The sequence below is a fragment of the Leucoraja erinacea genome, chromosome 6, assembly GCF_028641065.1.
Source record: "Leucoraja erinacea ecotype New England chromosome 6, Leri_hhj_1, whole genome shotgun sequence".
NCBI classification, from domain to species: domain Eukaryota; kingdom Metazoa; phylum Chordata; class Chondrichthyes; order Rajiformes; family Rajidae; genus Leucoraja; species Leucoraja erinaceus.
In genome coordinates, this window is record NC_073382.1 from 24,464,141 (window position 1) to 24,484,553 (window position 20,413).

Sequence of the window (20,413 nt, forward strand, 5' to 3'; positions counted from 1 at the left end):
TAAAGATAAATAAGCAGGTGTTATAAGTAGATAAGGAAACAAAGTGCATATTGACCTTTATTACTGGGGTGTGATTAAAAGGAGGGAACCATAATTACGTTGCGAAGGGCTGTGCTGAGGCCCACTGATATTGTGTACAGTTTTGGTTCCTCTATTTAAGAAAATATACATTAGCATTGGAAGCAGTCCAGTAGAAATTCCCCAGCTTACTTTCTGGGTGAGAAGAGAGTCATATCACATACAGCTTAAAAAAATCCAACCTGTACTCATTGGATTTTAGAACACTGACGGGTGATCTTATTGAACCATGCCAGATCCAAAGGGGACATGATAAGGTACATGTTGAGAGATTACCACTCATTGAACAAGCAAGTGTAACTACAAGCTAAAGGACAAATCATTTAAAATATAAAGGTGGATAAGTCTCCAGGTCCTGACAGGATATTCCCTAGGACATTGAGGGAAGTTAGTGTAGAAATAGCCGGGGCTATGACAGAAATATTTCAAATGTCATTAGAAACGGGAATAGTCCCCGAGGATTGGCGTACTGCGCATTTTGTTCCATTGTTTAAAAAGGGTTCTAAGAGTAAACCTAGCAATTATAGACCTGTTAGTTTGACTTCAGTGGTGGGCAAATTAATGGAAAAGATACTTAGAGATAATATATATAAGCATCTGGATAAACAGGGTCTGATTAGGAACAGTCAACATGGATTTGTGCCTGGAAAGTCATGTTTGACTAATCTTCTTGAATTTTTTGAAGAGGTTACTAGGGAAATTGACGAGGGTAAAGCAGTGCATGTTGTCTATATGCACTTTAGTAAGGCCTTTGACAAGGTTCCTCATGGAAGGTTGGTTAAGAAGGTTAAACTGTTGGGTATAAATGCCGGAATAGCAAGATGGATTCAACAGTGGCTGAATGGGAGAAGCCAGAGGGTAATGGTGGATGGCTATTTGTTGGGTTGGAGGCAGGTGACTAGTGGGGTGCCGCAGGGATCTGTGTTGGGTCCTTTGTTGTTTGTCATGTACATCAATGATCTGGATGAAGGGGTGGTAAATTGGATTAGTAAGTATGCAGATGATACCAAGATAGGGGGTGTTGTGGATAATGAAGAGGATTTCCAAAGTCTACTGAGTGATTTAGGCCATTTGGAAAAATGGGCTGAAAGATGGCAGATGGAGTTTAATGCTGATAAATGTGAGGTGCTACACCTTGGCAGGACAAATCAAAATAGGACGTACATGGTAAATGGTAGGGAATTGAAGAATACAGTTGAACAGAGGGATCTGGGAATAACCGTGCATAGTTCCTTGAAGGTGGAATCTCATATAGATAGGGTGGTAAAGAAAGCTTTTGGTATGCTAGCCTTTATAAATCAGAGCATCGAGTATAGAAGCTGGGATGTAATGTTAAAATTGTACAAGGCATTGGTGAGATCAAATCTGGAGTATGGTGTACAATTTTGGTCGCCCAATTATAGGAAGGATGTCAAGAAAATAGAGAGTACAGAGGAGATTTACTAGAATGTTGCCTGGGTTTCAACAACTAAGTTAGAGATAGGTTGAATAAGTTAGGTCTTTATTCTCTGGAGCGCAGAAGGTTAAAGGGGGACTTGATAGAGGTCTTTAAAATGATGAGAGGGATAGACAGAGTTGATGTGGACAAGCTTTTCCCTTGGAGAATAGGGAAGATTCAAACAAGAGGACATGACTTCAGAATTAAGGGACAGAAGTTTAGGGGTAACATGAGGGGGAACTTCTTTACTCAGAGAGTGGTAGCAGTGTGGAATGAGCTTCCAGTGGAAGTGGTGTCGGCAGGTTCATTGGTATCATTTAAAATAAATTGGATAGGCATATGGATGAGAAGGGAATGGAGGGTTATGGTATGAGTGCAAGCAGGTGGGACTAAGGGAAAAAAGTTGTTCGGCACGGACTTGTAGGGCCGAGATGGCCTGTTTCCGTGCTGTAATTGTTATATGGTTAAAACAAAGGTGTGTAGGAATTGCTTATCAGAGAGGGTGGTGAATTCCATGAATTCTTTATCCCATGCTAGATCATCGGGGATAATTAAAAGAGGTGATTTTTTTGAAAGATCAAGGAATTAAGGGCTCTTTGCAACCGGAACAGCAGAGGAGTTAAGACCAAATTGTTTGGTGATGCATGGTCCAAGGGGCCTACTTATTCTTCTCTATCTGCTTGTGCTAGTGATACCATATGTTGAGTAACACATTCCACTTATTGTCACCAGACTCAAGTAAAACAATCAAACAATAAAAGCAATTCTGAGTCCTGGTGTTGGTTGTAAATCAATGTTGTGGCAGTATTGAGAGTCTGAGTTATCAAATTTGCTTAGAAATGGCTCATGTTACAATGTTAATCTTACAATAATTTCATTTATTTTTATCTTTTCAATTTAGATGTTGATAATAAAGAAAACCTATATTTATTCCCCACTGATAAACTAGCATGAATTAATTTACTTTACATTATGGGAGAGTTTTAATAGTCTCAACAAGGGCGATAAACTGCAAACTGCACTGGAACTTGCTCCGTGATCGCCATCTTGTGTTCTGAAGTAAATACTGCAGGCTAAATGAGAAATAAAGTTTAAATCATGAACAAAGCTCTAGAATAGATCCCAGCAATCGATCTGAAAGATGCACGTGTTTGAGAGATGGAACATTCTGTCTCTTATCATCAGTTTAAACTGACAAAAATGGGAGAACTTTGAACAACTGTGTTGAAAGCCAAGGCACGGTACATTTCTAATAATACATTTTATGTTATAAAATATGCAACATAAATCAGGCTTGTGTTAAATGATTAAGAATATTCAGAAATGTCAAACACATTGACCTGCTATTCTATCCAAATTTCATTAACATTAAGCACGTAAATATGCCACGCAACAATATATTCTGTAGTTTGCAAATTTATGTTTATTACTTACAAGGAATCAAATGAGTATGGTAATTCATTGGGGTTTTTTTTCCACAATTTCACCAGGACACAGTGGCAGGAAATGCTGGTGACTTTGCAACAACTTTAAGGGAAAGGATTAAATGGACTGCTGATATTCCAAAACAATAACTGCTGAAAAAGGAAATGTCTATACCACTTAAGTAGATGTATTTTCAACTATCCTTCATCAGCAAATGATTACATCGCCCTGATCATAGCATTACATGTACAAAAACAAATCAACATTTTCATCATCTGCAGATAAATTTAAAAAAAAAATACAATCCACGACAGGAAATTGTCTTGAAATGAATACAGCTTTCTTCAGTGGAGTTTTCTGAACTAAACAGGAAGTGTGAAACTTTCCAGAGGCACTGCTAATTCTTAATATTAATATTACTGTAACTTCTAATGGACATTGATTGGTTACTGACACACACACACTACTGATTGATTCACACAATGTGTGCAAGGTTCAGTGCGAAGGTAGTCAAGTGCTGAAACATGGACGGAGTAGCCTCAAGAGGCAGTACCCCTGAAACCGAAACTTGCAATCAGTTCACAAGAATCAATGTTATTATCACCGCATCCATTTCATTACCACTTCATTAGCACACCCCTTGCGTCGGGGTAGAACCGCATTCAGAAGATCACCATCCAAATAAACACTGATTACATACATAAACCAAGCATGGCAGTGTATACAAATGTATATGCTACAAGTAATTCCTTGTATCTCTGTTCAATAAGTCCTGAAGAGATATTAGCCCAAGGAACCGGAATCCTGTAGCACCAAGTATTGACGCAAAGTTGCCCGATTAACTGATGGATAGCTCTTCCTTTTGTCAATCTACTTACAAGATGACACAGGCAGGATACTGCCCTCTAGTAATCCTAGTTACTGAGCCTTCCGTAACATTGTCAACCAGCAAAGGTTTCAATTGGATTGCCAGAACTCTGTTAACTTGTTCCATGAGTCATTATAAATGGTGTACATTGGTTTCAGGATGAGATAGATTTGGATTCACACAAGGGGCAAAATAAATGGCGTCTCTATCATATAGACACTTTGTCAATAGCCAACCTCCATTCCTCCTGTTCCACCAATCCAATTACGAATTTGGGTTTCAATGTATTTTGTTTTATATTTGGGCACGTCGTTCTGCTCTGCCTACACAGTGCATTCATTAATGAACCAAAAATGTGCATTTGTCCAACAACTGTGAAATTATGGGCGGAAAAAGGAAACAAAGTAATCCAGCATGTACATCAACAGCTGCATACAGCATCTTCTTCTCTCTCGTACAAATCCATCCGTGAAGCCAGACCAGGGCTCGGAGATAGAGGATGTCAGAACACAAACAACATCAGACCATTTCAAGGACAGCTGCCAGCTCCCGGAACTGCTTGGAGAAGTTCTATAGAGATGCAGAAATAAGTTATTTTAATGATGGTCCCAGCATGGATCAGAGGATCTTAACCAATAAACTCAGTTTGTCTCTTTTAATTACATTATGTCCTTGCGATCAATTTGGTCACTGCGCCTATTCATTTAGGCAAATAAACTGATTACAAGCCGTGTTGACAAACTCGTACAGATTTTAATACTTGGCCCCGCTACAGCAGTCGTCTCCTATCCCAGTTCATTTCAACACACCTTTGATTCCTTTCTCCGACATTTACATATACTCCCTCCCTTGTTTCACTTGCGCACCCATAAACCTTGCATAATTTCCAACTAAATCAAACTTCCCACGTTCCACCATCTCTACTTGCTACTCTTTATGTTTGGTAGCTTGACATTAAAGAACAAAATAATTGCAATAAAGTCTGACTTGAATCTTTATTACAGGTGGTTCTGCTGTGATGAGACAGTTGTGTTCCAAAGAAACCTTGCATTATAGAAAATCTCACTATTGAAAGAATTGCATAAATGGGGAAAGGGGTTTTATGAACAAGAGAGTTTCCATCTCACCATAACAAGGCTATTTTTCTGGCAGTGAATTAAAGGGCTTTTCAATACCAAATTTACTTTTGTTACTGCAAGCAAAAAGTATCAATTGCTGTAGGTTACATTGTCGAATAGAGTGTCATTGCACACTCAATAGAAACAATTACTTGTCCATTTCATGACTACCCAATTGAAATCATGATATAACCAATTTTGCCTGGTCATGCAGATAGTGTACCCTAATTCACCACTCGTGTTACATTCAATTAGTGTTATGAAAGCACACATAATAACAGAACCACCTGGGTGGAGAATACTAATCTCTTAGCTGTTCACTGAACATAATGAGCAGCACAAAGGCTGCCACAATAGCTCCACTGTCCCAGGTTCAATCCTGATAATCTGGTGTTGCCAATTTCTTGCTGTGAAAACACGGTTTACCACGGTGTGTTAATTTCTATCCCAAAGACCTGCTGGCTATTAGGTTAACAAATTACCTAATTTTGGGAGAGTTGATGGACCTATGAGAGAGAATACATTACGGGGATGTAAATGGGGGAATAGGGGCTCACTGGAATGCTCTGGAGAACCAGCAAAGACTCAATGAGCTGAATGACCACCTTCAATATTGTAAGACGATATGAGAGGATAATAAGGATACAAGCCACACACAGCGAGTACACTCTTCATTAGTCTCTTGGGTAATGCTGTACATCCAGAGCACAACCGGTGGAATCTTAACATTTCCGTTTGATCTTCCATGAGAATAGGGAACAGTTTTAAACCATAACAGGACAGATTTGGGCTGTTGCTCGTGATGTGTAGGAAAGAACTGCAGATGCTGGTTTAAATCGAAGATAGACAAAAAATGCTGGAGTAACTCAGCGAGCATCGTCCCACGTATCTATCTTCTGTTCCTCATGATCCCTGCTTGCCCCAACAGTATTGGATGGTGGGCTGAGCAAGATGACCCTTTGTACCCGAGAGATGTTCCAAATGGCAGTGTGCTGACACCATTCATTACACCATTACACCAATCTTTACACCATTCTCAGTGACACTTCCGTGAAAAACACTCACCACAGGACTGCTGATTTGCCAACAATGCTCACAATTTTGCACCCATTAATCTCCCTTTCAAGAAAGGGGAAAAATAATGACGCTCGTGGGTTGAGTATTCAGTCTACTGACCTGAAACTGAGGGATGGTCATTTCAAACGACCTCCTGATTATGTCACCTGAGGGATTGGCTACTTTCAGCACCATGGTCACATACAGGTAATTCAGAGACCTGCAGCCGTCAGAACTCATCGCCATTCCAAGTTTCCATTGCAAGTCTACAAGCTTAAAGGAAAAGCAAAAAACAATACGTTTATGATCTTGGAAGCAGTAATGTTGTACAAATGTCATGGATTTTTGGTTGGAACTGCTATATATTGAATGTCTAGATATAATGAAACTTAAAACTTTTGAGTCTTTGGCCCAAATTCAAAGGCATTTGTTCTCATCATCAACATAACAAAAAGTTTTACTTGGACAGGGAGTTCACAATCAGTCAATCAAAACCACAACAGGTTAAGAGTCGCTCAAAGTCGCTCAGTCATGCAGCAGGCAGTGAAGAAGGTGAATGGTATATTGGCATTCATAGCAAAAGGATTTGAGTATAGGAGCAGGGAGGTTCTACTGCAGTTGTACAGGGTATTGGTGAGACCACACCTGGAGTATTGCATACAGTTTTGGTCTCCAAATCTGAGGAAAGACATTCTTGCCATAGAGGGAGTACAGAGAAGGTTCACCAGACTGATTCCTGGGATGTCAGGACTTTCATACGAAGAAAGACTGGATAGACTCGGCTTGTACTCGCTAGAATTTAGGAGATTGAGGGGGATCTTATGGAAACTTACAAAATTCTTAAGGGGTTGGACAGGCTAGATGCAGGAAGATTGCTCCCGATGTTGGGGAAGTCCAAGACAAGGGGTCACAGTTTAAGGATAAAGGGGAAATCCTTTGGGACCGAGATGAGAAAAGCATTTTTCACACAGAGAGTGGTGAATTTCTGGAACTCTCTGCCACAGAAGGTAGTTGAGGCCAGTTCATTGGCTATATTTAAGAAGGAGTTAGATGTGGCCCTTGTGGCTAAAGGGTTCAGGGGGTATGGAGAGAAGGCAGGTACAGGATACCGAGTTGGATGATCAGCCATGATCATATTGAATGGCGGTGCAGACTCGAAGGGCCGAATGGCCTACTCCTGCACATATTTTCTATGATTCTATGAAAGGTCAAGCTATCTGGGTTTTTGATTCAGGTTTATTATTGTCACACATACCAAGCTATAGTGAAAAGCTTTGTTTTGCATGCAATCAGCTAAGATAATACAATCAAGTACAATAGCAAGAGCAAAATGGGAAGATGCAGAGTGCCAAATATATAGTAGTTAGCATTAGTGCCAGTACCTTAGACAAAGTCCAATGTCCGCAAGAGGAAATATGGATTGGACAGTACTTTTGTATTATATTGGCACGACTAGCCTTTCACAGGATGAAAAATTTAACATCTGTATTGGAAAGCTGATGCTTCAGTAAACAACTCCAAACTCATCGCTGAGATCAAAATGCAAGTGTACAAATTTTGTGCACATAGTAGTCTAGTTTACTGTCGGTGGAGCATGGACAGCTTACGCATTACCAAACTTTACCAAACACGACTGCCTTGCTCACATGGAGACAATTATGTGGAGCAGATGTGGTCAGTGGAACCATCAGATGATACAAGAACAAAAAATGCAACAAGTTGTACTGTAAAGGGGGGGGGGGAGGGGGGGGGGGGGGGGGGGGGGGGGGGGAGGGGGGAGACATTTGGAATTGGTCTTGACCAAGAGGAAGTGCCTGGACATAATTGGAACAAATGGTGGCATTGTCTTCAGCAGAGCAAAGTCTATGGCAGGATAGGGCTTAAAAAAGTTGAAGAGAGCTGCAAGAAATGTGCAGCTTTTAAACTGTCCTGTTATGACACATACACAGCAACTGCTGCCACGGACCATGTCTGGGATTATTTAGTAAAAAGAGACACAGCACAGCATCAATGCCCACCATCTCCCCCAAGTAAAAAACACCAACCAAGCTGCGTATCTATTCAAATAATTTTCTCTTGGAGCAACTCTAATTCTCAAAAGTAAAACAGAGGGAGGCACGGTGGAGTAGCGGTAGAGCTACTGCCTTACGGCGCCAGATCCACAGGTTCGATCCTGGCTTGTCTGTATGGAATTTGTACGTTTTGCCCATGAACTGCGTGGGTTTTCTCCGAGATCTTCAGTTTCCTACCACACTCCAAAGATGTACAGGTTTGTAGGTTAATTGGCTTGGTATAACAAAAAGGTAAAAAAAATGTCCTTAGTGTGAGTAGGGCAGTGTTAATGTGCGGGGATTGCTGGTCGGTGCAGACTCAGTGGACCAAAGGGTCTGCTTCCGCGCTATATCTCTAAACTAAACTAAAGTTAATATTTCAAGTTGATTAATTATTGGAAGTTAAATGACAACAATTTTGTTTTTTGCCTTGCTGAAGTAATAACAACAAGCTTTGAGTTTTCAAAATCAAATCACAGAGTGGCCATCTCACCTGTCCTACTGTTAACATGTGCTTAGCATCTTCTGCAGTCACCACGAGTTTGCCCTGTTCATTCCACACATGACGGATGGCTTGAAGTGCTTGCTTAGACCACTTACTGCTGCTGCCTGCCAGCTTTGTAACGAGTTCCTCAGCTGACATACTGCTCTGTGCAGCCGCCCTACTGAGGGAAGAGTGCAGGAAAATTGGTGAAATGCAATGTAATAAAATCAGGATTCAAAGTTTAGCCTACATATAGATGCACCACCTCAAAGCATTTCCCCATCTCTAGCCGTAGGACACTAGGCATGGAAATTCCCCACACGGCAAAGGTCCATAGAGACTGGGAAAACAAAATGCACCTCAGCTGTCAGTGAGCAGGGAGGAGAGGAGCAACAATAGGTGGTTGCACTAATATGGAAGATGGCCATTCCGACTAATGTTTTCAGAAGAGAGTTAATGAGATTGTTGGCACAGTAGATTGTGCCACAATATCGTGGCTATGGTGATTGAGGTTGGATCCTGACATTGGGTGCTGTCGGTGTAGAGTTTGCATGTTCTCCCTGTAATTACAAGGATTTCCCCCAGGGGCTCTGGTCTCCTTCCTCGGCCCAAGGGTAGGCTAATTGGCCGATCATCCCTGGATAGATGAGAGGCAGGAGATTCAGGGAGAGTTGATGGTATGCAAGAACAAAAAAAAGGTTGCAGGGAAAAAATGTGCAAAGTGGTAGATATAGAGTATCCTGCCCAGAGTAGGTGAATCGAGGACCAGAGGACATGAGTTTAAGGTGAAGGGGAATAGATTTAACAGGAGCCTGAGAGGTAGTTGAGGCTGGGACTATTCTAACGTTCAGGAAATAGTTAGTCAGGTAGGACAGGTTTGGAGGGATACGGACTAAACACAGGCAGGTGGGACTAGTGGAGCTGGGACGTTGGCCGGTGTGGGCAAGTTGGACCGAAGGGCCTGTTTCCATGCTCTATCCCTCTATGACTATGAAATTGCTGTAACAGTTGACATGGACTTAGTAGCCTCCCCTTATGTCCGAAGAAAATATGAACATCACGTCACAAGCCAGCATAGACCCAATAGGCCAAATGGCCTCTTTCTATCTCATAGAAGGCAGGAGAAAATCAATCATAAGATTAAGGAAACAAAAGCTGCCATCCAGTATGTAACACCAGATCCACATTAATGTACCAGAGAGTCTCTCTGCCCCATGAATGCACCAATAAACAAAACATTTCAATCAAATTATATTGAATCACACACTAATTCTATTTTCACATTGTTGAAATTATTGAAATATTGTCAGTACTGAATAACGATATTAATCAAAAAACAAATGAATACTCAAAAGAACACATAATTCTGATCAATTAAATGATCTGGGGGAATGTTCAATGCCGTTGTTCATTTGGATAGTTTGCAGTATTCAAATTGGAAAATATTCTCAGCTACAAAAAATAAATTGCAGAGTTTCTACTTGAAAATAAAAACACACAGCCAGTTATTTCATTTTCATAGTGGTATAATTAACAATGTATATGTTCGGGATTTTTACTGAACTTCACGAATAAACGACCAGATTTCTTGATTGGTTTAGTTTAGTTTTAGATTAGTGATACAGTGCGGAAACAAGCCTTTTGGCCCATCGAGTCCGCACCGACCAGCGATCTCCCCACATTAACACTATCCTACTCACACTAGGGACAATTTACACATACATCAAGCCAATTATCCTACAAACCTGTGCGTCTTTGGAGTGTGGGAGGAAACCGAAGATCTAGGAGAATACCCACACGGTCACGGGGAGAACGTACAAACTCTGTACGGACTGCATTCATAGTCGGGATCTATCCCTGTCTCCAATGCTGCAAGCGCTGTAAGGCAGCAACTCTACCACCGTGCCACCCTTGTGTTTACTAAACATACTCAGTTTTGTACCAAAGCATGCTGCCCATTTCTAAGATGTAAAAAAGCATTACAGGCACATGGGACAGAAAAGGGAAATTATGTATATAAATCACTGTGATTGGTTTTCATAGGGAGAAGCTATCAAATTAATTCATTGCCAGGTTCAAATAATGATAGAGGAAAAAAAATCAATACGTGCGTCTTTTTGTACTAAAAGTGTTGGCAACATATTTCATCAAAGGGAGATGTTTGCAAGGTTGTTACCTGAAAATCAAGGAGATAACATGAACTATCTCCTTAGTAGCTTCCGCATCCAGTTCAACACCAGCATTTTGAAGTCTCTGTTCAAAAACAAAAAAATTTCAGGAGGTACCGAAAAATCTAATATAAAAGGAGACTGAAGACACAAATGAAGACTGTACGATTATATTTAAAATTAAAATTAAAAAACTCATAAACTTACTTCAACCAATTCAAGTGTATTCACGCCAGGAGTTTTGCATTGCAGGTATAACATGATCTGCTGGCACTATTGCAAATTAAAAAAACATATGACAGAAACAGAAACGTAAAATTTCAAGAGATGATTAGAAAATTATTTTTGTTCCCAATTTAACAATGAATATATGACTGTAGCCAATAGATTCATGATACATCAATGATCAAAAGGTCCAAAATTTTAAACTTTTTGCTTCAATTAAATTCCCTCGATGAGCATATTTTTAAGACATAATTGTTATTAGATCTGTAATGTTTTGTAAAAATATACAACAGAGAATGGGTCAAATCCAGTCGCACAAGTGGCAGAGTGGGTAGAGCTGCTGCCTCAAGTGGCTTTGATCCTGACTACAGGTGCTGTCTGCGTGGTATTTATACGTTCTCCCTGTGACCGTGCAGGTTTCCTCCGGGTCCTCTGGTTTCCTCCCACAACCCAAATAAATGTGGGTTTGTTGGTTAATTGGCCTCTATAAATTGCCCCTAATGTGCAGGGAGTGGATGAGAAAATGGGATAACACATAACTTGTGTGGACGGTGATCAATGGACAGTAGACACAAAATGCTGGAGTAACTCAGCGGGCCACACAGCATCTCTGGAGAGGAATGGGTGATGTTTTGGGTCGAGAACCTTCTTCAGATCATTCAGTCCATTGATCAATGGACGGTGTGGACTCAGTGGACCAAAGGGCCGGTTCCATGCTGTATCTCTAAACTAAACTGTCACTTTTCAGAAATGCACTTGTATAGCATACATACACAACGTTTAATTATTGCTTTATTTTTATATATCTGTGTATGGTTTCATTGGAAGAAGTTCAATTTTCCTAGTAAATCAGATTGTAGATTCAATGTCGAAACGTTGGACAAACTGTTACCAAAAATATGAACAAATTAATGATACTTTCCCCCAATATCAATGTACAATTTATCAATCTAACTTCCATCCGGCACTCAAATACACCTGGACCATTTACGACACTTCCCTACCATTTCTTGACCTCACTATCTCCATTGCAGGTGATACCCTTCTGACCGACATACACTATAAACCCACTGACTCCCATGGCTATCTGGACTACACTTCTTCCCACCCTGCTTCCTGTAAGGACTCCATTCCCTACTCCCAATTCCTCCGTCTACGCCGCATCTGCTCCACAGATGAGGCGTTCCACACCAGGACATCTGAAATGTCCTCATTATTCAGGGAACGGGGGTTCCCCTCCTCCACCATAAATGAGGCTCGCACCAGGGTCTCTTCCATACCCCGCAACACTGCTCTCTCTCCCCATCCCCCCACTCGCAACAAGGGCCGATTCCCCCTAGTCCTCACCTTTCACCCCACCAGCCGTCACATACAAAAAGTAATCCTCCGTCAGTTTCGCCACCTCCAACGTGACCCCACCACTCGCCGCATCTTCCCATCTCCCCCCATATCTGCCTTCCGCAAAGACCGCTCCCTCCATAACTCCCTTGTCAATTCTTCCCTTCCCTCTCGTACCACCCCCTCCCCAGGTACTTTCCCTTGCAACCGCAAGAGATGCAACACTTGTCCCTTTACCTCCCCCCTCGACTCCGTTCAAGGACCCAAGCAATCGTTCCAGGTGCGACAGAGGTTTACCTGCATCTCTTCCAACCTCATCTATTGCGTCCGCTGCTCTAGATGTCAGCAGATCTATATCGGTGAGACCAAGCGGAGGTTGGACGATCGTTTCGCCGAACACCTCCGCTCGGTCCGCAATAACCAAGCTGACCTCCCGGTGGCTCAGCACTTCAACTCCCCCTCCCACTCCGTCTCCGACCTCTCTGTCCTGGGTCTCCTCCATGGCCACAGCGAGCAGCACCGGAAATTGGAGGAACAGCACCTCATATTCCGTTTGGGGAGTCTGCATCCTGGGGGCATGAACATCGAATTCTCCCAATTTTGTTAGTCCTTGCTGTCTCCTCCCCTTCCTCAGTCCCCCTGCTGTCTCCTCCCATCCCCCAGCCTTCGGGCTCCTCCTCCTTTGTCCTTTCTTGTCCCAGCCCACCCCGCCCCCGATCAGTCTGAAGAAGGGTTTCGGCCCGAAACGTTGCCTATTTCCTTCGCTCCATAGATGCTGCTGCACCCGCTGAGTTTCTCAAGCTTTTTTGTGTACCTTCGATTCTCCAGCATCTGCAGTTCCTTCTTAAACTCAATGTACAATTTTGTTGGTTTAGTAGATATAACCAAGTATCAATATAAGCATCTACAATTTTTAAAATGATAGTTTAATAGAAACATAGATGCAGGAGTAGGCCATTCGGTCCTTCAATATGATCATGGCTGATCATCCGTATCAACTCAGTATCCTGTACCTGCCTTCTCTCCATACCCCCTGATCCCTTTACCAACAAGGGCCATATCTAACTCCCTCTTAAATATAGCCAATGAACTGGCCTCAACTACCTTCTGTGGCAGAGAATTCCACAGATTCACCACTCTCTGTGTAAAAAAATATTTTCTCATCTCGGTCCTAAAAGACTTCCCTCTTATCCTTAAATCGTGACCCCTAGTTCTGGACTTCCCCAATATCGGGAATAATCTTTCTGCATCTATCCTGTCCAACCCCTTAAGAATTTTGTAAGTTTCTATAAGATCCCTCCTCAATCTTCAAATTCTAGCGTGTACAAGCCGAGTCTATCCAGTCTTTCTTCATATGAAAGTCCTGCCATCTCAGGAATCAGTCTGGTGAACCTTCTCTGGCAAGAATGTTTTTCCTCAGATTTGGAGACCAAAACTGTACGCAGTACTCCAGGTGAGGTCTCACCAAGACCCTGTACAACTGCAGTAGAACCTCTTAAGAATTTTTTGTTTCTATAAGATTCCCTTTCATCCTTTCAAATTCCAATGAATACATGCCCAGTCGACCCATTCTTTCACATGTCAGTCCCGCCATCCCGGGAATTAACCTGGTTAACCTACGCTGCACTCCCTCAATAGCAATAATGTCCTTCCTCAAATTAGACCAAAACTGTACGCAATACCCCAGGTGTGGTCTCACCAAAACCCTGTACAACTGCAGTAGAACCTCCCTGTTCTTATACTCAAATCCTTTTGCTATGAATGTTAACATACCATTTGCTTTCTTCACTGCCTGCTGCACCTGCATGCCTACTTTCAATGACTGGTGTACCATGACACCCAGGTCTTGTTGCATCTCCCCTTTTCCTAATCGGTTATCATTCAGATAATAGTCTACTTTCCTGTTTTTGTACCAAAGTGGATAACCTCACATTTATCCACATTATACTGCATCTGCCATGTATTTGCCCACTCACCCAACCTATCCAAGTCACCTTGCAGCCTCCTAGCATCCTCCTCACAGCTAACACTGCCCCCCAGCTTCATGTCATCCGCAAACTTGGAGATGTTGCATTCAATTCCCTCATCCAGATCATTAATATATATTGTAAATAGCTGGGGTTCCAGCACTGAGCCTTGCGGTACCCCACTAGTCACTGCCTGCCATTCTGAAAAGGACCCGTTTACTCCTACTCTTTGCTTCCTGTCTGCCAGCCAGTTCTCTATCCACATCAATACAGAACCCCCAATACCGTGTGCTTTAAGTTTGCATACTAATCTCTTATGTGAGATCTTGTCGAAAGCCTTCTGAAAGTCCAGATATAACACATCCACTTGTTCTCCCTTATCCATCTACTAGTTACATCCTCAAAAAATTCTATAAGATTCTGCATACATCAGGCAGGCAGTGAAGAAAGCGAATGGCCTTCATAACCTTCATAACACGAGGAGTTGAGTATACGAGTCCTTCTGCAGGTGTACAGGGCCCTAGTGAGACCACGCCTGGAGTATTGTGTGCAGTTTTGGCCTCCAAATTTGAGGAAGGACATTCTTGCTATTGAGGAAGTGCAGTGTAGGTTCGCAAGGTTAATTCCTGGGATGGCGGAACTGTTTTACATTGATAAAATGGAGCGGCTGGGCTTGTATAGTCTGGAATTTAGAAGGATGAGGGGATCTTATTGAAACATGTAAGATTATTAAGGGTTTGGACACGCTAGAGGCAGGAAACATGTTCCCGATGTTGGGAGAGTCCAGAACCAGGGGCCACAGTTCAAGAATAAGAGGTAAGCCATTAGAACGGAGTTGAGGAAATACTTTTTCACAGAGTGTTGCGAGTCTGTGGAATTCTCTGCCTCAGAGGGTGGTGGAGGCCAGTTCTCTGGACATTTTCAAGATAGTTAGATAGCGCTCTTAAAGATAGCGGAGTCAGGGATGTGGGGAGAAGGCAGGAACGGGGTACTGATTGTGGATGATTAGCAATGATCACATTTCAATCATGCCTGATCTATCTCTCCCTCCTAACCCCATTCTTTTGCCTTCTCCCCATAACCTCTGACACCTGTACTAATCAAGAATCTATCTATCTCTGCCTTAAAAATATCCACTGACGCCTCCACAGACTTCTGTGGCGAAGAATTCCACAGATTTACCACCCTCTGACTAAAGACATTTCTCCTCATCTCCTTCCTAAGAGAATGTCCTTTAATTCGGAGGATATGACCTCTAGTCCTAGACTCTCCCACTAGTGGAAACATCCTCTCCACATCCACTCTATCCAAGCCTTTTACTATTCAGTATGTTTAAATGAGGTCCCCCCTCATTCTTCTAAACTCCAGCGAGTACAGGCCCAGTACCAACAAATGCTCATCATAGGATAACCTACTCATTCCTGGGCCAAAATGCAAAGTGTTTGGGGAACTCGGCGGTCAGGTCTGACAGATGCTCCCTGACCTACTGAAGACCTCCAGCACTTTATGTTTTACATCACCACAAATCACTTTACATTTTCATTTTTACATTAAAGTTGCCATTGTGGCTCACAAATTAATACATACCACCTCTGCAAATAAATCTTGGGGCAATTTACTGATGCTTTCGATTGAGTTTTCAAAACCTGCAATTAAGTAAAGGTGAACAATGTATCTTGCACAAAAAATATGGAATTAATAGCAGTCGGTCACTTCCTTATTTCAAGGTAGACACAAAATGCTGGAGTAACTCAGCGGGACAGTCAGCATCTCTGGAGAGAAGGAATGGGTGACGTTTCGCGTCGAGACCCATCTTAACAAACATGCCATGGCATTAGATGTAGCTCCTCCCTTACCAGACGGACCAGAATGAAACGCTTGGCTTAAAAGAAAACTGCAGATGCCGGAAACCTAAAATAAATATAGAAGATGCTGAAAAGACAGCAGGTGACTGGGGATGGCACAGTGGGGCAGCAGTAGAGTTGCTGCCCCACTGTGCCACTCAAAAGACGTGCACGTTTGTAGGTTAATTGGCGTCTGTAAAATTGTACATTGTCACTAGTGTATAGGGTAGTACTAGTCTACGGAGTGATCGCTGATCGGCATGGACTCGGTGGGCTGAAGGGTCTGTTTCCATGCTGTTTCTGTATCTTTAAAGTAAAAGGTCAGGCAAAATGCCCACCTAGCAAATACTAACGGAATTTGTTGATGAAGAACTGTGCTCACTCTTCGCGAGGGTGCAAGAAATAAAAGCAATAGGATTTTCTTCATCATCATTCGCTTGATTGGGTATTGTAACTATACCGTAACTTGACACATCACATACCATCTTTACCTTGCCCGAAGCATCCTAAAGAGCAAGGGGACTTCAATTTGATAAACTTTCTTTTAGATTTAGTATGTGCACTTGTCATTAATCTACCCTTTACATTTCACATCCTTTCCAGAAGTGATATATCCAGTATTAACACAGCAGACAGTTGTAAAGTTTGGAATTGGGCATAATATTGCAGCATCCCTCAGAACAACTTTAACCCTGCAATGTAATCTAGCTTTGGCACACTGGTGATAGCCTCTACTTCCTTCGTCACTGTTACAGGTCATTGGCAATAACCTTTAAAGTGAGACATGGTGCAAATTGCTGCGGAAAACGTACAATTGCTTCACTTTAACTTTACATTGTATATGTGATCTCCAGAAGAATTTCTTCTTCTGTGCTCATGGCCTGTAACCAACACACATTATTCCCTACTCTCAAATCCTCTGTCTCCGCTACATCTGCTCCAAGATGAGATGTTCCATACTAGGGTCCTCATTCATCAGGGAAAGTGGATTCACCCCCGTCACAGTGTCTCCTCTGTATCCCCTAGATCTGCTCACTCCTCATCCCTCAGACACAACAAGGTCAGCGATCATTTTATTGAACACTCACGCTCGCTCCACCAAGGCCTACGGGTTCTCCCAGTTGCCACCCATTTCAACTCCCCTTCCCATTCCCATACTGACCTTTTTGTACTGGGCCTTTCCCACCTTCATTAAAAGGGCATCAATTATACCAGTGCCCAAGAAGAGCAAGGTGATGTGCCTCAATGACTATTGACCAGTGTCACTAACGCCTGTGGCGGTGAAGTGCTTTGAGAGGTTGATCATGGAACAAATCAACTCCTACCTCGACAAAAACCTGGACCCACTGCAGTTTGCCTACCGCCACAACAGATCAACGGTGGATGCAATCCCGCTGGCCCTCCACTCCGCTCTGGACCACTTGGACGACAAAAACTAATTTGTCAGGCTGTTATTCATTGATTACAGCTCAGCATTTAATGCAATCCTCTAAGCTGGTTACCAAACTCGCAGAACTGGGTCTCTGCGCATCCCTCTGCAATTGGATCCTCGACTTCCTCATTCACAGACCACAGTCTGTTCGCATTGGTGGAAATGTGTCAGACTCGATAACAATCAGCAGGGGAGCACCTCAAGGCTGCATGCTCAGCCCCCTGCTGTACTTGCTCTATACTCGAGACTACGTAGCCGGTCATAGTGCAAACTCCATCATCAAGTTCACTGATGACACCACTGTTGTGGGACGTATCACTGATGGGGACGAGTCAGAGTATAGAAGAGAGATCGAGCGACTGTCCATATGGTGCCAGCGCAACAACCTGGCCCTCAACACCAGCAAAAAAAACTGATTGTGGACTTTGGAAGGAGTAGGATGGGGACCCACAGTCCCATTTATATCAATGGGTCGATGGTTGAATGGGTCAAGAGCTTCAAATTCCTGGGTGTGCACATCTCTGAAAATCTTTCCTGGTCTAAGAACACTAATGCAATTATCAAGAAAGCACATCAGCACCTCTACTTCCTGAGAAGATTACGGAAAATCGTTTTATCAAGGAGGACTCTCTCTAACTTCTACAGGTGCACAGTAGAGAGCATGCTGACTGGTTGCATCGTGGCTTGGTTTGGCAACTTGAGCGCCCTGGAGAGGAAAAGACTACAAAAGGTAGTAAACACTGCCCAGTCCATCATCGGCTCTGACCTCCCTTCCATCGAGGGGATCTATCGCAGTCGCTGCCTCAAAAAGGCTGGCAGTATCATCAAAGACCCACACCATCCTGGCCACACACTCATCTCCCTGCTACCTTCAGGTAGAAAGTACAGGAGCCTGAAGACTGCAACGACCAGGTTCAGGAATAGCTACTTCCCCACAGCCATCAGGCTATTAAACTTGGCTCGGACAAAACTCTGTACATTAATAGCCCATTATCTGTTATTTGCACTTTATCAGTTTATTTATTCATGTGTGTATATATTTATATAATGGTATATGGACACACTGATCTGTTTTTGTAGTCCATGCCTACTATGTTCTGTTGTGCTGAAGCAAAGCAAGAATGTCATTGTCCTACGGACATGGCATGGGTGTGCAGAGAAGGGAATAATCAGAGGAAAGACCAAAAAACCAAGAGATTGGAAGCAGTTCTTGACCAATGATGAGAACGAGAAACAGCTCATTGAACTTCTTCTTGATGTGTCGAGTGAGCATGACGTGGTAAAGAGGCTACATGGGAGGAAGGTGATCTTCATTAAGGAAGGAGAGGCCACACTTCTTATTTCTCAGAATGGCAAAGAGACACTGCAGCCTGAGATTCAAACCAAGAAGAAACAGACTCACGAGTCATCCTATACTGCAACTGTGGCAAAGAGCAAGGATATGACCATGTACAAGTCAAAAGCCCAGACAGCAATATCTTTTCATATTGCTTAACTATGCAAACAGCATTCAAGACACGACAGTGGTCTTTGACACAGGGAGAGGCAACAGGCAAAGGCTATTAGATGTCACCCATTTTGCAAAGCAGTCCTCCTCAGAATACTGCTTAGCATTACTTGGACTGCATGCGTTCTCAGGCAGTGACTCAACAAGTGCCTTGAAAGAGATTGACATTGACAGAATGGGAAAGAGACACTGCAGTCTGGGATCCAATCCCTGAATCAAGGGATATGGGGAAAAAAGCAGGAATGGGGTACTGATTTTAGATGACCAGCCATGATCATAGTGAATGGCAGTGCTGGCTCGAAGGGCCTACTGCCCCCCCCCAAAGTTTTTTTAGCCAGGTCCTCAGCTCTCCCCAGTATCCCTCTTGAGTTCCCTCGCCAACAATGGGCCACAAATGAGTGGCCCTCATTTGTGACTGACCCTGCTTGGTCATGGTCTTTTTTTCGCCTACACCTCTCTCTCCCCCCTCCCCCTCCAGTCTGAAGAAGGGTCCCGACCCGAAACGTGACCTATCCTTTTCCTCCAGAGATGCTGCCCAGCCCGTTGAGTTACTCCGGCACTTTGTATCTGTCTTTACACTTGGAGTCTTCAAGCTAACATCACAGACCGTTAACCAGCATCTGCAGTTCCTTCCCACACAAACTGTTTACAGTCTGTCCTACTTGGCAGACGAAGTGTGGCCAAACTGTGAAGCACAAAAGGATTTTCCTTTCAAATTCACAATCACATTATACAGTACCCAGTGCTCCGTTTCTGGGGAGGGTGGGGAGGGTGTGGACGATGAGGCCACTAATATCACTCACCAGCCCATCCGACACCCAGCTGCAACTCTGGACCAGCCATGTCCACCGCTACACTTCCGCCCCGCTCGCCTGGCCCCGCCCCTCGCATTGTCTCCGCGTTCCAAACACTGTCGTAGAGTTCTAGTCTCTTTGGTTGCAACGTTCTGTCGGATGACGTAGACGGGCGCGCGCCGGGGTTTCCCAGGCCGGCGGCCCGCAGCGATTGGCTGCCCTGGCTACCCTCTGACCGCATCAACCATCAGCACACTCTCAGGGAGTTGCACTGTTATGTCTCACCCTCTTTTCACTGCACCAACTACTTTAAAAATGTCGCTGCGTCCACTTGCCCTGTTGCACAAGTCGCTGCTTGAGTCATACACGCATTGATTAAATGCACCAGAAGCTGCGACGAGTTTAAGTCCCTGTAGGATGTTTCTTCCTCCCCCATCTGTATTGCAAGTTGTCTCAGACGGAACTAGACGGAAGCAGGATCTGGGGGAGGAAGAGAAACAACAGCAGCTGTAACGGAGGACTGAGGGTCGCGCCAAATTGTACTAAAGAATGAATTGCCCACGTTGGTTGCCGCTGGAAGCCAATCCTGATGTACGAGCCTTGTTGCATCCTTAAAAATG

General features: G+C 43.2%; 2 protein-coding genes across 3 annotated transcripts in view; one reads left to right on the forward strand and one right to left on the reverse strand.

The window, feature by feature from the left end:
• Positions 1–2,916: 2,916 nt before the first annotated feature.
• On the reverse strand, positions 2,917–20,124 carry commd6 (COMM domain containing 6). 2 transcript variants are annotated; one of them, XM_055636731.1, is made up of 7 exons: positions 19,803–20,124; positions 15,804–15,862; positions 10,894–10,959; positions 10,695–10,771; positions 8,528–8,696; positions 6,104–6,256; positions 2,917–4,379 (listed from the first exon to the last, which is right to left on the reverse strand). In XM_055636731.1, exons 1-7 carry the CDS (start codon positions 20,032–20,034, stop codon positions 4,329–4,331), a joined length of 807 nt encoding a protein of 268 aa, XP_055492706.1. In that variant the 5' UTR covers positions 20,035–20,124; the 3' UTR covers positions 2,917–4,328. The 2 variants fall into 2 exon arrangements, with proteins under 2 accessions (XP_055492706.1, XP_055492705.1); XM_055636730.1 differs by having other exon boundaries at positions 8,528–8,699; positions 19,803–20,101.
• The window catches only part of uchl3 (ubiquitin carboxyl-terminal esterase L3 (ubiquitin thiolesterase)), a 43,901-nt gene continuing 43,549 nt past the window's right edge, over positions 20,062–20,413 (forward strand). Inside the window, exon 1 of the mRNA XM_055636733.1 lies at positions 20,062–20,384. Coding sequence (XP_055492708.1) covers positions 20,343–20,384 — 42 coding nt within the window. The 5' untranslated portion in view covers positions 20,062–20,342. The remainder of the gene's footprint in view (positions 20,385–20,413) is intronic.